Raw genomic sequence first — 16,119 nt, forward strand, 5'->3', positions numbered from 1 at the left:
CGGGGGTGCACAATAAAACCCCGGTGGAGACAGCGGGTGACAAGGTGGCCGAGGTCCGTGAGCAGCCGAGCCCTGCATGGAACTCGGGGTCTGCTGCCTGGGGCTGTGCATGTCTCCCGTGTCCCCCCGGCTCCACTCCCCCGGGAGAAAAAACGCCAGATAACCTGGAAAGAACGAAAAAAAAAAAAAAAAAAAAAAAACAGCCCAGCAGAAGGAAGTTAAAGGCAGGGCAGAAGGAGCACGCGCGGCCGGGCAGGCATCTCGTGATTGATTTCATGGTGTTTATTCCCCTTTCCCGGGGGCTGAGTCACGGCCCGAGGCGCCGAGGGTCAGCCCGCTAGGGCCGTGAGGCGGCGCCCCCGGCCCCGCTCCCGCCCCGTCCCGCCCTCACGTGACGCCGCCGGTTGCAATTTTAGACCGTCAGCTGACTCCAGAAATCCGTGGAGAGGGGCTGCTCTGCCTACAAAAGCAGGGACGGAAAGCGGGAGCGGTGTCTCGGCCTCTCAGCGTCGGGACCTCCAGCCTCTGACCCATCGTCACCGCCGCCAGAAGCGCCATTGCCGCCATGGGCCCCCGCGGCCTCCTCCTGCTGCTCGCCCTGGCCGGGTCCTGCGCCGCCCTCATCAGGTGAGGGGAGGGGGTTCCTCAGGGGCTGCTAAGACGCCAGGGTTGGGAGGGACATGGGAAAAGCACCCCCGGTGCTGCTGCAGCGGTGGCCTCCTAGCTCCTCTCACAGCCCTCCATAGCGGGTGGCTCCCCCTCCATCAAAGCAAGGAGGGGAAGGTTCGTAATATCCCCCCCATCCTGCACATGGAGGGGCCTCGCCCCAGCTTCCCCTACACCTGGTGACATCTAGCAGCCCGCCGGCCTTTCCCCCTATCCTCTGGTTTTGGGAAAAACACTGAACGCAGCGCGGCGAGGGGGATCTAGCGTAGGGTGCTGGCAGGAGCCCAAACCTCACCCACCTCGTACTGGCGCGTTCCCTGTTTGCAGTGGAGCCCTGCTACCCCCCTTCCCTAGGTATCCTTGCCCTGCACACCCTCTTTAACAGGTGTGTGTTTGCCGTCTTCACACAGGATCCCCCTGACCAAGTTCCCTTCCATGCGGCGGATCCTGAGAGAGGCGGGCAGTGAGATCCCAGATATGAATTCCATCACCGAGGCCATCAAGTACAAGCTGGGCTTTGCCGAGGAGGGTAAGCCCACTCCGGAGCTTTTGAAGAACTACATGGATGTGAGTAACAAGCCCCCTGCAGACGATTCCCTGCACTGCAGCGGACCCCAGCATAATGTCACTTGTAGGGGTACGCATCCCAGGGGTGGTGGACATGCCAGCCTCCCACCAGCCAGGAAGGCAAAGGAGGAAGAGATGTTGATCCTGTAGGACAGACTCATGCACCCCTATGGCTTAGTGAGTGTGTACCAAAAGGTGCTTACCATCATTACTAAACTAAAAATACTAATACTAGTAATTATAACAACAACAAACAGCCTACTGCCACCCAAGCAGGAGCTTTTCAGTTTGTGACCTATTTCCTTTCCCCTTTGTCACTAATTAACAATCATAAATAGGGGCCTGCTCACAATCCTTCCCAGCATCTTCTGGCCATTTGGACTCTACTTCTGGCAAGACAGAGGCATAAAAATCATGCTCTACTCCTTGAGGATGCTAGCTTACTATGGTACTGGGGATGTAGGACCCTTCCTCTCACTATCCTTCATCTTTTGCACTGCCCTGGGAAAAGACACTCTTTATCTCCTCTTTCTTGTCAGCAGTTTAGGGAGCAAAGAGACTTGGGTGGTGGCAGAAAGAGAAGCCAGATAAAGGGCATGAAGTTTGCCCTTGCTCTGCTGCCAGACACGTGTGGGGTTTACTATTTCAGGGTTCCTTACCAGGCAGCGTAGGATATGAGCATTAGCTGGCAGAATAAAACTGGGCCCAGATATTTAGGCATTAATTCAGCACATGTTCCCCCTGCTGCCCTTCCCCAGCAGCTCTTGTCACCCAGCCAGCGTCGTCCTGTCCTGGGAAGGGCCACACCGGTGTTTCAGTTGGCAGTGTTGAAAGCCAGGGTGAGTGGTTGTGTCACGGTGCTGTCTCTTGCAGCCACAGCTCAGACCGCCACTCAGTGCAGCACTGTTTTCCCTTGTCACAGAGGCACCAATCCAACCTGTGGTGGCAGATAAGGGACCACGGAGTCCCTCCCAGCCTGGCTGAAAAATACTTTTGCTGCCAAATGAATTCTTGGGACAAACCCCACTAGCCTGCCTCATATGTTTCCTGCCCTGGGACCCTTCATGGGTCTTTGTGTGTGACAAACAGAGCCCCTGTACTGGGGGTTAATTTTCAAGCCCCAGCAATAATTACAGAACCACTGGAAGCAATGCTGCCTCCCCATTATGGCTAATTGGAATGTTGCAATGGATTGTTAATTACTTAGTGAGCAAGCTTTGCAAACTAAGCTCACAGGAGGTGAACAGCTTTGATAATCCTGTTTTCTTCCTTTCCCCCCTCTTAATTAAGTACACGTAGGGTTTGGAAAGGCTACTGGTTGACTTCCCTTGCTAGCAGCCTTCTCTCCAGAACCCTGAACCAGCTGCTTACCAGGCAGGACACAGCTCCCTGCCTGTTTGGGAGGACTGGGGAAAAATGAGTCTGTGTAGCACCTTCTCCATTCGTCCTCTCCTCTGTGGAGAGAGGGTTACTTTGCCAACAACTCAGCCATTCAGGTTTCTTCCAGTCCCAGCAGAAATATAGTCTCAGAGCAAAGGTGTATCCATCAGATTCCTGTGCTACAGGGACTTCTCCCAGTCTTTCACCCTGGAGGCCTAAATCCATCTCTGGTGGTGCTGCTCATGCTCTTTGATCCCACCACTCCTCCAGTCTTCCACCTCTCGAGGCTGAGCATTTGTTTATTCCCCCACATTCCTGGAGCTCACCAGCAAGCACCAAAACCTACAGCAGCTGTACCTCCATCTGCAGCGGGCAGTGCTGCTGCTTGCTGCAAACCACAGTTTCTCTGCAAACACACGAGCAAAGCAGCTTCCCCAGCCAGTTTCAGCTTTTCAATAACGCAGGTGTTTTGCTTGGCTTCCTTCCATTGTTTTTTGTCATCCTTGTAGTGAACTGCATGCTAGCCTGCAGACCTTCCCCCTTCTGTTCTTCTCTGTCTCCCTGCCCCAAATGTCCTCCCCCGCACACACCCATCCCACTTGTCCTCGATTTATCCTTTTCACACCCGCTGTAACAAGTTGTGAATGCTGAAGGGGAACCTCCCTTCCAGAGGACAAAAGGATGGGAACCCATCAGTGCCAAAACCAAGAGGAGGGCAATGTTAGATAAGAAGCTGATCCTCTATTCATACTTAAGAGATTTTTTGTTCTTTAATCCCTGCTTTTAGCCAGCTGCCTCTGCTCATGGCTCCCTTTTTCTGCTTTGCAGGCCCAGTATTTTGGTGTGATCGGTATCGGAACACCCCCCCAGAATTTCACTGTGATCTTTGACACTGGCTCCTCCAACCTCTGGGTGCCATCCGTGCACTGTTCCATGTTGGACATCGCCTGCAGTAAGTGTCACGGGTGCCAGAAGCTGCCAAACAGCTTCTCCTTCCCTGCAAAATGCAGAGCCTTGCATTGCAAGAGGAGAAACTGAGGCAGCAGTGTGAAAGGACTTGCCAGAGGCTGATGGGCTTTTTAGGGTGAGAGCTGGAAATACAATCCCAGCTTCCTGCATCCATCCTTCATTAGTCCTTTCCTGGGTTTTTTTCTTTTCCAAGTAAGCCCTATACATGGCCAAATTTTCTCCCAACAGCTTCAGCCCTACAGCAGGGGAGCAGCATCACTGGCTGTGATGTTTCTCCCCAAATTATAGACCAATGCTGCTGTTACCCCATTGCACAAGGCTGACTTTTTTTAAGTCAGCCTCTTGCCAGATCTGATACAAACTGTCCTAGTTTCTGGTTTATTGCTACACAGAGCATGTGTGTGCATGTTTATGGAGTTATAATTAACAAGAGCCAGGTAGGCACAACGGAATGAGAATGTCCAGGGACTACAAGTTGTTTTTTTTTTATTCTGTGGCATTCCTATGCAATAACCTTCCACAGCTGAAGATGTCAAACCTGGCTATGGCAAAATGCCAGTTAAAAGCCGCTGGTTGTGCTGCTTAAGCAAAGTGGAGAAACCTGTGGAGTCAACAAATGCAACCATGAAAGGCATTCCACAGTGCTCACTGGGAGTAGAGTGGAAATTTGGACTTCTTGTACATGGATCTTCTCTTTGCATATCTGAAACGAGATTTAGGACACTGACACGGTGGTGAGGTTCAGACCTGGTATGCCTAGGGGGTTTCTGATTTGTATCAGGGAGATGGTTTCTCAAGGCAGTGCCTCGTGAGGGCTCGTCTGGGAGCAAAGGGCTTGTTTTATAAATATACAAGGAGCTTAAACTCCTGCCAGACTGGAATCCAAACTGGGACCCAGACAGCCTAGCTGGGAAACTCTTTCTGTAGCTCTGTCACTTTGTGTAGGGCTCAGCTGCTTCATCTCAGCTGCTGTCTGCACCACTCAGCAACTAGCTATGGAGCTGCACTGGCCAGCTCGTGACTTGGGAGGAGTCTAGGGAGGAGGAATCTGCCTGCCCGTAAAACCAGGGATATCCTACAACTCCCAACCCAGCCAAGGGGAAAAGCAGCTTAGACTAGGGGAAAGCCCTTCTCCTCTGCAAATTAAAGGATAAAGGAATATTTTGAAAAACAATGTATGAAAAATTTCCAGCTACTCCTAGTAAAAGAAACAGGTAAGTCCATGAGGTGAAGGCGTTCCTGCCCAGAGCAGACTATATTTAAAGCCACCCTGGTTCTCCATGGCGTGCAGAGGGATACATTTTGCTCTGCTGACTAACACACCACACCAACCACATAACCTCTAGGCTTTTAATACCCAGTAACCAAATCGGATTTAACAGCCTGAATTGGATCTGCCCACCTAATTCCCCAGACACTAGAAATGCTTTGGTGAGCAATCTGGGCATGGCAAACCCTGGGTTCAGGCCCACCTTCACATCATTGAGTGTCCATTTGTCTGGATAAACTGGATGATGTGGTTAGGTATTGGGAACCGTAGGTATAAAGGAGCACTAATGCTGTGTGTCCCTTTGTGTCCCCTTTCCCAACTGCAGTGGTGCACCACAAGTACGACTCTGCTAAATCCAGCACCTATGTGAAGAACGGCACCAAGTTTGCCATCCGCTATGGGACAGGGAGCCTTTCCGGGTTCCTCAGCCAAGACGTAGTCACGGTGAGTTACGACTGCCCCTGCCCTGTGCTGCCCCAGACTGCTTTCAGTAGAGTGCTTGCAGCTGTTAGATTCAATGGATCTCCTTTCTTGAGTGTCCTACTTGTATAGAACATCCTTCAGTGCTGTGTTTCCAAGTCCTTTGAAACGACATGGTAATGATGACTGTTAAGGTAGCAATAACCATGGCAGGCTGAGAAGGGAGAAGGTATTAATCTGCAGGTCAGCAGGCTGGGAGTGGGGACTGCTCACAGGGTGCCCCTACAAACATGGTCTCTGGCCATCCCTCCAGCCCTTTTCCTGGTGACCCCAAAAACCTACCAGCCCAAGCACATGCCAACACCACTGCACAGACTTCTGGTGGTGCCCAGCTTGTTCTTGGCCAATATCCACACATTAGTGGCTGCCCAAACACAGACTGGAAAAGGTCTCTTTACTGCCCCATCCCGGTCTCAGATCAAGAACTGGTGCTCATCCTTACAAAGGCTGGGAGGAGGTTCCCCAGCAGTATTCAGTGTGCATCTTGAGTTAGCTGGGTGGTGGTTGTTTCACAGTTTGCTTTTCAGCAAGCAAAGCCTGAGCTTTCTGTCCTGTGAAGGACAAGTGCCTTTCATGACTTCCTCCCAGGTACAGATGCTCAGAAGAGTTTGCCAGCTGCCAAACATCAGGGGTGCATGTGCTCTCAGATTACTTGCTCTCCTGGCAGGGATAAGAGCATATGTTTGCTTTGCAGGGGGGGAGAAACAAAGCAAAAGTTTTGAATAAGCACATAAATCTGGGGATTTGGAGGTTTCTGTTTAGGTTCAGATGAAAAGTATTGGCTTGCCAATTTCATCAGAATAAAAAAGTACCCAGGAGAAGTTTAAAGTGTGTGACTCTTGCAGGATGTGCTCTTTAGCCCATCCTTACAGCATGAAGATTTCAGGCTAGCCTGGAAGCATCAGCTGTTGCCTCTATGCTGCATCCAGAGATGCAGTAAGGCAAACAGCAAACTTCATTGTCCTTAGAAAGTGTGGGCTTAATGCAAGGGCTGAAATGAGTCAGAAAGAAGATTGCCATTTTTTCCCTTTTTTTGGTTTGTAATTGTCACCCTAGTGCCTGTTCGCTGATTAGCTTTCCACTTTTCAGCAGCTCAGAGGAAGGATTTTGTGCCTCAGTTTGTTTGCGAAGTGGGGATGACTCTTGTCAGACAGCACAGCTTGTAGCATTTGATTTCTGTCTGCACAGAAGCAAGAGAAACCTCTTGAATGGAGCTGAGCAATGTCCCACTTGTAGTAGGCAGGAGCAGAGGTGACTCTGAGGGTCAGGGACCTTCAGCTTGGACACAAGGATGCATCCTCTGATGCACAACACGTTGTAGGCAAGCTCCCAGTCAGGTATAGTCTTGAAAGAAAGACATTGAAATAACCTTCAGGGTGACCCTCTTGGCTCCAGCCATTCTGGTGGGTGGAAGCAGCCACAGCAACCTCGGGTAGCACTGACATCTGATGAAAAGATGCTTGTTGGCAGGTAGTCTAGAGTCCCTCAGCCCTAATGTTTTTTTTTGAGAGGGTGATGCGCTCATGTCAAACATCCTCTCTTGTTCTGTGGAGAAGCAATGCCCTTTAGTGCTGCACTCTGCAGTGCTGCTTGCTCTCCAAAGAGCAGCAGGTTCAGCCAGCCCTCTGCTGCTCAGACATCTCATCTCTTTATCACAGCCCAACCTCGGGATGTCCTTCAAGGACAGCAGAGGAAAGATAGCTGACCATGGGGCACAGTGTTTCTCCCATGACTGCAGTGCAGATACAGTGCACAGGAGATTACTTTCCTTGCCTCTCCCTTGTGCCTCTATATCCCAAGCCCTTCTGCCAAGCTGTGCCTTAGAGGCCCTCACCTCTTGGTCTGCCTTTACCGTCCAGTGCTTAACTGCTGGCTGAGGCCACTAACCAGGAGGCCAGGTGAGCTGTGGAATGCTGACGCCCGTCTGCAAAGTGCTGGAGGGTGGCCACCGCATGGCCATCCACTGGTCATGATTTTTGGTTGCTCAGTGTCGGGCCAAGAGCCAGCCAAGAGACAGAGACAAAGGATCTGTGACCTGGCAGGAGCACTCTGCTAAAGATGGTCTTGGGTTTCAGCCCTGCTGAGGACCAAGTGCAGGCAGGATCTGTTGAGAATCCATGACTGGGCAGAAATCTGCCTCACCCTTGGGATGTGAAGCAGAGCAATATTCAAACAAACCTGACACTCAGTGTTATCAGTCCATTGCATTTTACTTTTTTTCAAGTAGAAGCTTCATTGAATTTTCCGAGCTGCTGAGGATCAGTGGTGCCAAGGGGTGACTTTTGTAAACCTGGAGTGTACAACTGGGGCAGGCACAGGCAAGCGGATGCGTTGCCACACACGCTGCCCCCCACATCCTGCCCTGTGGCTTTTAGCTTTCACAAGGCTCAATCACCCTTTCCTAGTGCAGTCCTCCAATACCATTAAAGGCAGCACTGCTGTCCGGGCCTTGCACTGTCTAACCCTAGGGGGATATTAGTAATTTACAGGGATCGTTATCTGCCATCAGGTAGGAGAGGCCAGCTTGTCAGTCCAGCCTGGCTCACTACAGGGCTGCTAGCTGCAGGCTGAGAGGCTGAAATTGTCCTAGTGTGGATGCTAAAATTGCCTGTGGTGAGCCAGAAGCTCACAAGCCTCCTGAACTGCTAGAGCCAGAAGCCAGCAGATGCATCCTGCTCCCCATCAGCAGAGCTATCCTCCTTTCTCTGATCATCTTTCTGGGGATCTGCCCTTGGAAGGCGTTTCAGCTTTCCAGTGGGGAATGTCAGTCCTTCTCATGGCTGGCAAGGGAGGTGACCTTTGAATTCTCAGTACTCTGCTTGCTATTTTCGTGCTTCAGGCTCAACCTCACTTTCTTGGCTGGGTCTTCTCTGTTTTCATGGGAGGTCTCTGCAGGCTGGTGGCTCTTCCAAGAGATTCAGCAATATCCCGGCTTTTCCTTACGTAAGGGACATCACAGAGATTGTGGGCAGAGGTGGGAGGGATTTGTGCTCCCAACTGAGGATTGGTGAAGCACCCAAGGAGGTAGGATACACAGATGACTTAGAAGATGTCCAGAGTGGGAAAGAGGATAAAAGGAACAGCACAAGAGCTTTTCAGACTGGGAGGAAATTATGAAGTAGGTGACAGAGGAGGAGATGCAGGAGGGAAAAATGGATATGAGTCCTCTGTGCAAAGAGGAGGGGCTGCAGAACAGCACGGCCAGTGCAGGGACGCTGCAAAAGGCTAAAGAGATTCTCCTGCCCTTAGAAGTGTGCTGAGCTTTGCAGGGACTCAGGAGGTTCCACTGAGCCAGAGTTGCCAGTCCCTGATAAGTGTGGCACCAGGGTATCTGGTTTCTGCAGCTGCCTACAAATGCAGTGGTGGAAGCAGGCAGGAGTGTGGCAGCACACTGAGGGACATGCTATAGCCTGTGTTCAGTGAGGTTCTGTTACCACCCAGGTCCCCTGAGTCCATTTTCTTTACAGTCTGCTTTTCCCTTCCCTCCCTATCTCCCCACAGCTTGGTGACTTGAAAATCGTGGATCAGATCTTTGGGGAAGCCACGAAGCAGCCAGGCATAACATTCATCGCTGCCAAGTTTGATGGCATCCTGGGCCTGGCATTCCCAAGGATCTCTGTGGAAGGCGCCGAGCCTTTCTTCGATAATGTCATGAAACAGAAGCTGGTTGACAAAAATATGTTCTCTTTCTACCTAAACAGGTAGTGTTTGGTTTGGTGGCACACTTCTGCTTGCAAGGGCAAGCCCAGTGGGCTTTTCTCTGTTTTCCAGTAGCACCTCTTGTCATCTGCTGTTTTACACTCTGGACAGCACTTCCCAGTTGGGGAAGTCACAGCAAGTTCTGCTTGCAGGAGCAGTCAGGCCAAAATCTCTTATGTTTGCTGCTCTGAAGTAGGGAGATGGGAAGTAGAAATGCATTTCTTTTTCTGATAAAAAGCTGGGTGGATCTGTGACCAGATTTCTTAACTGATGAATAGACAAAGGATGTTTCCAGAGGAAAGAGAAATAAAAATAAACAGGGCTGTGATCATGAGATTGATATTAGTGCAGTCCCTTTTAGAGAGGTAAACAGCCCTAGTCTGCTGCCAAAATCCATAAGCCATGTGGTCACCACCATGTCACCTCCCTAGGAAAGGTGCCCCCCATCAGTCATCACTAATGAGGGGGCCAGTGCTCTCTCACCACCCTGGGAAATCCTCCTCTGCAGCTGCCAGCACCTTCCCACCCACTCCTGCTCCCCGCAGGACACCACATAGCTTTTCTGGCACCACAGCAGCGAGTCTGAACTACTTCAGCCCAAAAAGTAGCACACCAAGACCAGGTAGGGCAGAGAGGGCTGCTGCTTGCCATTCAAGCACCAGCCCTCCCCCATTACCATATTTCTTCCCATCTGCTCAGGTAACCTTGAGGATTCATTCCAAAGCTGCTGGTTGTCAGAGCTGAGTACAGCTAACTTAACCCTACATCAGCTGTGTCCAGCCCTGCACAGGCACTTTTTACAAGCTGATTTAGGAAGTCCCTGTGTCAGTGCTTAGTTCCTCTTTGCCATCCCCCTTCCCTGCCATGAGTTTCTTCAGGTTTCTATGAGAAAGTACCAGGTGAAAAGCTGCAGGATGCTTTGGCTGGGCCAAAATATTCCCATTTCCCCATCCCAGCCTATCTCATGGTATCTGTCCTTATACTGACATAACATAGCGTGACATAAGTTATCTGTCTCCAATACTGTTAATGCTGTGCTTCACCTCCAAGCAACGCAGCAGGTATTTTAGGAGGCACTTGTAGCAGGTTGTTCTCACCCAGCCCTTGATGTTCACAGGTTTGGGTATTGTTTTTCAGAGATCCGTCTGGTGTCCCTGGCGGTGAGATGGTCCTGGGAGGGACCGACCCCAAGTATTACAAGGGCGAGTTCAGCTGGTTTAATGTGACACGCAAGGCCTACTGGCAGATCCACATGGACTCGTAAGTTCCCCATCTACCTGACTACATGCATGGGGTCACATGTGCTGACAGCACATGCTTGAGGCTTCAGTGAGATCCTCCTTGAAAAGGAATCATCCCTGCAACATATCCTCACTAAAAAAAGCAGATTAAATCCCACCCTAGGGCTGGGTTGTTTGTCACTCGAAGGAGACAAAAGGCAGAAGCCATAAGGAAATGTTCTGCAAAATCCTTTCCTCTTGTTTGTGGCTTGACCCTTGGCCTTTAAAAGGATGCCTGCTGCATCCTTGTGAAGCGGAGAAAAAGGCCAGTGTGTCTTCCTTGCAGGCAGGGCGAGCTCCATTAAACCCCAGTTTTGCTCAGCTCTCAGCAAGGCCTGAGCTGCATGGCTGTCCTGCACACGGCTCCGGAGGAGCAGGATGAGGCCTCAGGAAGCCAGCCCTTGACTGAAGGGCACAGCGCAGCAATCAGCGCGCATTGTTGGAGGCAGAGGGGAGGAGAGCAGGCTGAGCTGACGGCTGCCTGCCCGTCTATTCTGAGCTCTCCCACGTGATGGGAACTTAAAAGTGGCCTGTGATCAGAGTGTGTCCTTTTCCTGGGAATTGCATCCCTCCCCGGTGCGGCGTTTCAGTTCTCATTTTCTCCCAGAGCTGCAGCGTTGGCAAAGTATAGCAGACCCTTGGCTAGAAGGCTTTGTCTTTTTGCACTGCTGTGAAATGCAACGCGGGCGAGGAAGCCAAGCAGCTCCTGGCTTGCCTTTTTTCTGCACAGGAACCCTTTCCTTGCCCATGGCTGTCACACCACCCCTTTAACCCTTTTTTTTCTGCAATAGCACAAGCCATAAAAGTCCATAATTCATTGTCCTTAGCTCTCTCCCATGTCCATTACCTGCAGCACTAGCTCTGGAGTGCAGGTAGCAAGCAGGGTACACAGGCAGCTTCCAGGCTCTCTGCAGAAATGTAGTTACACTTCAAGGCACCTGCTCAGTCACGAGCAGACCACAGGGAGCCAGGGGGTCTGTGCATTGAGTTGGTGCTGCATCAGTGTTTCTGAACATCTGTGCTTCCTGGGTGTCTGTTACAGCCCTCCTTTGCCTGCCTGCGTACTGCTTCCTGCAGCCGTCTCTGGGAGGCCTTAAGGGTTGTCTAATGTCTGGGTATCTCTCCCCAGGGTGGATGTTGCCAACGGGCCACGTGTGTGTGAGGGGGGCTGTGAGGCCATTGTGGACACGGGAACCTCACTCATCACTGGCCCCACCAAAGAAGTGAAGAAGATACAGGAGGCCATTGGTGCAAAACCACTCATAAAAGGCGAGGTGAGGCCAGGCTGGAAATGTGAGGGTCTATGGCCATCACAGCACCTATGCTTACACCGTACTTTGTACCTAGATGCTTGTTGAGACCCTAGTCTTCTGCTCCCTCTCATCTTTGTTCCCAGCCTGCGCTACTGGAAAAGCCACTGGCACATCAGGGACCCCTTCATCTTTTCACCCTGAGCAGCATTCACTACCCTACTCATGCTCACAGTAGAAAACCCAGGTCCCATGAACTTTGGGAAGCTTTGAGTCACCTCTGCCACCCATCTCTGGAAGGTGGAAGAGAAGGGATCTGAGTTGCAGCTGAGATGAAGGATTCACATTAATATGAGTCCAGAGACACTAATAAAAGTATATTTCATGCAAATGGCAACCCTTTGCATGAAAGTTTTCAACCATCAAAGCTAATCTCACAAGACACTCTTCCCTCCCTAAAATTGTGGAAGAATATGGATTATAATTTTTTTCTACTCTGTAGAAAAAAAATTGCCTGTTCTGAAAGCCCTCCCAAATCAGAGCCATGAGCATTTGTTGGGCTTTTCTGCAGTGTCAGAAACCCCAAGCTGCAGCAACAGTTGGCCTGGACCTGCCATCATCCCCAAGACTTGCCATTGTTAATGAAACTGGCTTTGTCTATTTACCTAGCCACAGCTGCCTCTCCTCTGGTAAAAACCCCCAACCATGCCACATCAGCTGTGGCACTCTGGGACCCAGCAGAGCCCAAAGCTGAATCCAACATCCTTTGACTCCATGCCTATCCATAAAGCGCTCTTGCCCCTCAGCTTGGAGCCCTAGGCAGGGAGCAGCCTACTTACCCCAGCTCGAGCTTCTGCCCTCTGTGCTGAGCTGGTTTTAGGGAAAACCACAGCAAAGATGTAACTGTGTTCAAGGAAGACTGTGGGAGAGTGTGGGAGGTCCAATCCAAAGCCTTTACTGTTGCAATTTCAGTACATGATCCCTTGTGAAAAAGTGCCAACACTGCCTATCGTCGCAATGAAAATAGGAGGGAAGTCCTTCAACCTCACAGGAGACCAGTATGTCCTCAAGGTACGTCCAGGCAGATTTTTCCTGCCTTATGCTTCTTCCCCAAGGCCTGGCTTTTGCTTCCAAAACACAAGAGCAGCCAAAACACAAGAGCAGCCAAAGGTTGGGGTGTCAGGGTGGTGGTACTGCCAATGGATCCAGGTAACCTCATCAATGTCTCACAGGAATAAGACCCCCTGCATAATGCTCATGAGGGATAGCAGGATGGTTAAGGAAGGGGAGGCAAGCTGTTGCATCACTTTCAACAAACATTTCAACTCTTTTCTGCTGCATCCTGGTGCCATGAGGCCAGCCTTACTATAGCAGAGGCCACTAGCCTGTCATTTAAGCCATCAGAATCAACTCACAGGGACCATGTGCAGACCTTCACCAATGGCCCTAATTCAGAGCTGCATGGGCTGGGAGGTTTATGGCCATGTGCAGATTTGCTTGATGCTTTAGTTCTTAAGGGAAGGGGAGTTGGGTTTGCAGTCGCAGAAACGGTGGGTTGGGAGTCACTTTTGCAATCTTTGGATTTCAGTCTGGGAGAGGACGAAGTAAAGGCAGCCTTGTAGGTGTTCTTGCCAAGCCTGCAAGATTGAGGAAAGGGAATGGCCTGCTTAAATTGAAGCTTTCACTCTTCTTTCTAGATGAGTGCACAAGGAGAGACTATCTGCATGAGTGGCTTTTCAGGCCTGGACATCCCACCCCCCGGGGGCCCACTCTGGATCCTGGGAGATGTCTTTATTGGACCTTACTACTCCGCCTTTGACCGTGATAACAACCGTGTTGGCTTTGCCCCAAGTGCCTAAACACCTGACCCCCACTGCTTCTGCCACGCACACACTTGAACACACACACATGCGAGCTGTAGAGAAAGGTTGCCAGTATTAGAAATCCAGTGAGTGGAAAGGAGGAAAAAAAAAAGGAAAAAGAAATGGAACTAGATTTAAAATTACATGGAAAATAGTCATTAGTGCCCTGCTAGCTACTTTTTCCACTGAGTAAGTGGTGCTGGGAGGTCTCTAGCTGACAACTCCAGCTGGAGTAGTCCCTTGCTTTACTGCTAGGTCTTCTGGTAGTTCTTTTTGAGAATGATGCTCAGAGGTTAACAAGGCCCTCTCACATCTCCCAGCACTGGTGTCCTTCCTCGGGGGAGGGAGGAGCAGCTGGCTGAAGCCAGCCCCTGGCATATCTGTTTGTGCAGAGAGGCTGTGCTACTGCTCTTGGGTTTGATCTTCTGTGCTGGGGGAGAGGGACAAGGGAAGGCTGTCCTGCACGTTAGTTCTTACTGCTTTTTCAGTCATGAAGTGGGGGAGTGGATGGCCTGGGAGAATCTGTCTTTATGACCCCTCCTTGGCAGGTTGAGGCAGTAACCAGTAGGTCATTTCTCAAGGAGTTTGCACTGGTTTGGTCCTAGGAGAGCATGTCGTGGGCTGCAGTGAAGGGGAAGCATGGTAATGTGCCTCAAGCATGAGTTTCAGAGCCTAAGGGCTGTGGTGGTGTTTTGTTTAGTGATGGCATTAGTGAGAGAGCTGGGAGGCATGGTGTCCACATCCCTGACATAATGGGACATGGGTTTGTAGGGGGGCTCTAGACAGTGGGACTTTTCAGTCAGTTCAAATACTAAGGGGGTCAAGGTAGGTTACAATAGAGATTACTTGAATTCAGGGCAATACTTGTCCAGCCTTCTGCTGAGCAAAGTCACGTGGCACAAGTTCTCTTGAGTTTAGTGACCTTCTCCCAGGTTCCCCAAACAGCAAATCTTCTCAGCTTCAACCACAGCCAGTGAGTTGAGAATAATGTTTCCTGAAGCAACTAAGTGATCTACAAGCTGAAATCATACTGGTAAAATCTGTGTTAGTCAGCCACATAAGAGCTTTTGGAAACAGGATTCACAGCATTTTGAACTGCCCAAAACTCAAAGAGACAGTTGGCAGAGCCAGCAAACCTCCTGGGCAGGAGGATGGCATGGCAGCTGCTGGACTTACATTCACTTTCCTTGTTGCCCTGTCCCAAAATCCAGCTGCCTTTAACACCCTCTGTACCCGCTTTCCACTTCACTAACACTGGTGAGGTCTGTTCGTGTCCAGCTGTGTTGCAGAGAGAGTGAGGCACAATCCTGCTTTGGATTTAGCTGTGCACACAGATCCTCCCAGAGAGCCGGGATCTGCGCATGTGATGCCACTTGCTGGGCTGGCACTGGTAGGCAAACACTGGTGGAGCTGGGAGGATGATAAAATTAAGTTTTAAGCAGTACTGGAAAGCAGAAGAGAGCCTGCCAAGAATCCCAGTCCCTGTGCTGGGAGTAAAAGACTCTCTTCATTTTCCCAGTGTGCTGGATCAGGTCCCAAAGTTAAGGGAGTGGCAGCAGATAAGGAGCAAATCTTGGAGTGGCAAAAAGATAAGATCAGTGGTGGCCATGACCTCAAACCAGACTAAACAGATGGCAAAATCCTGGCTACCCAAAATTCACTGATAATCCTGCCAGCAGTAGCAGTGGGGCCAAGAAATTTTTTGAGAAAGGTCTTTGGGCAGTGAGAGAATAGACAGTTTTGCCCAGTGAAATAAGTTTGGCATTATAACCATGCTTCCCTTGGAGGGGTCTGGCATGGACAGTGGGGACAGGCGTAGGCACATGTGGGACACATGCATTGTCCCCTACAACCCCAGATGTGATAAATGCTGTTCCCCAAAGCTTGCTTCTGCCTCCTCATAATCTTCACCTGGAGGTCTGCATCTGGACACCAAAGAACATCTCTTTTAGACTGGCCAGAGAACAGTAGCATGTTACAAAAAAAAAAAAAAAATCTTCAGTAGCTGCTCCAAAATTAGCAAATATTCAGCACCTCTCCAGGGATCTTCAGTTTCACACCAGTTAAGTGCCCCAAGCTCTTCCAAGTTCTGCTACATCGTTTCCCAGCCGCAGGATTTCTTCAGCATGGGAAGACAGAGTTGGCCTCTTGGGTACCTGCTGAATAGACCTGATGTGAGGTGGAAGCTTGACATGGACCTGGCAGTGGCTTTTCAACATCTTCAGCATGAGATTGAAGTGGGATGTGCAGCACAGCCCCCGATGGAGCCCTTGGGCCATGGCTATGCTGGGCGTGCGCTGCCTCCCACTGCCTGCGTGGTCCCAGCACAGTGACTCCAGGTGGGCTAGTGTCTGTCAGCAGGCAGGAGGCAGCTCCCTGGGAAGGCATGGCCCAGAGTGATGCCCTGAGTGACACACTGTAGGATAGGCTGGAGGACCAGTTCACCACAGTTTTCCCTGAATGGGTCTCCTCCCCTTGTTCTGTTATTTGCATTTTTAAACCCATCTCTAATCATGTAACTGTTTTTTTAAATTATTTTGCTGTCAGAATTAACTGTCTCTTCATAGAAAATTGAAAAGAAAATACAGTTTTTTCCCCTTTAACTCTGAGAGTGGTCTTTCCTTTTGCAGTTTGAGATGCCAAACTTTGTGGGTGTGCAGAGACTGTGTCTCCCTGACCTATTATCCCTGGACATC

The 16,119-nt window shown here is 50.5% G+C and overlaps 1 protein-coding gene across 1 annotated transcript; it reads left to right on the plus strand.

Annotated features, from left to right (window-relative positions):
* The first annotated feature begins 257 nt into the window (after positions 1-257).
* Positions 258-16,026, plus strand: CTSD (cathepsin D). The gene is made up of 9 exons (XM_053979429.1): positions 258-627; positions 1,077-1,233; positions 3,442-3,565; positions 5,178-5,296; positions 8,834-9,033; positions 10,169-10,291; positions 11,441-11,585; positions 12,534-12,632; positions 13,259-16,026. The coding sequence occupies exons 1-9, from the start codon at positions 566-568 to the stop codon at positions 13,418-13,420; spliced, it is 1,191 nt and encodes a 396-aa protein (XP_053835404.1). The 5' UTR covers positions 258-565; the 3' UTR covers positions 13,421-16,026.
* The last annotated feature ends 93 nt before the right edge of the window (positions 16,027-16,119 follow it).

Source organism: Vidua macroura, chromosome 6 (genome assembly GCF_024509145.1).
Source record: "Vidua macroura isolate BioBank_ID:100142 chromosome 6, ASM2450914v1, whole genome shotgun sequence".
Lineage (NCBI taxonomy): Eukaryota > Metazoa > Chordata > Aves > Passeriformes > Viduidae > Vidua > Vidua macroura.

Coding starts and splice junctions, on each gene's coding strand:
- CTSD (XM_053979429.1), top strand. CDS start 566: ATGGGCCCCCGCGGCCTCCTCCTGCTGCTCGCCCTGGCCGGGTCCTGC. Junction 3,566..5,177: donor CATGTTGGACATCGCCTGCA/GTAAGTGTCACG, acceptor TCCCAACTGCAG/TGGTGCACCACAAGTACGAC. Junction 5,297..8,833: donor TCAGCCAAGACGTAGTCACG/GTGAGTTACGAC, acceptor ATCTCCCCACAG/CTTGGTGACTTGAAAATCGT.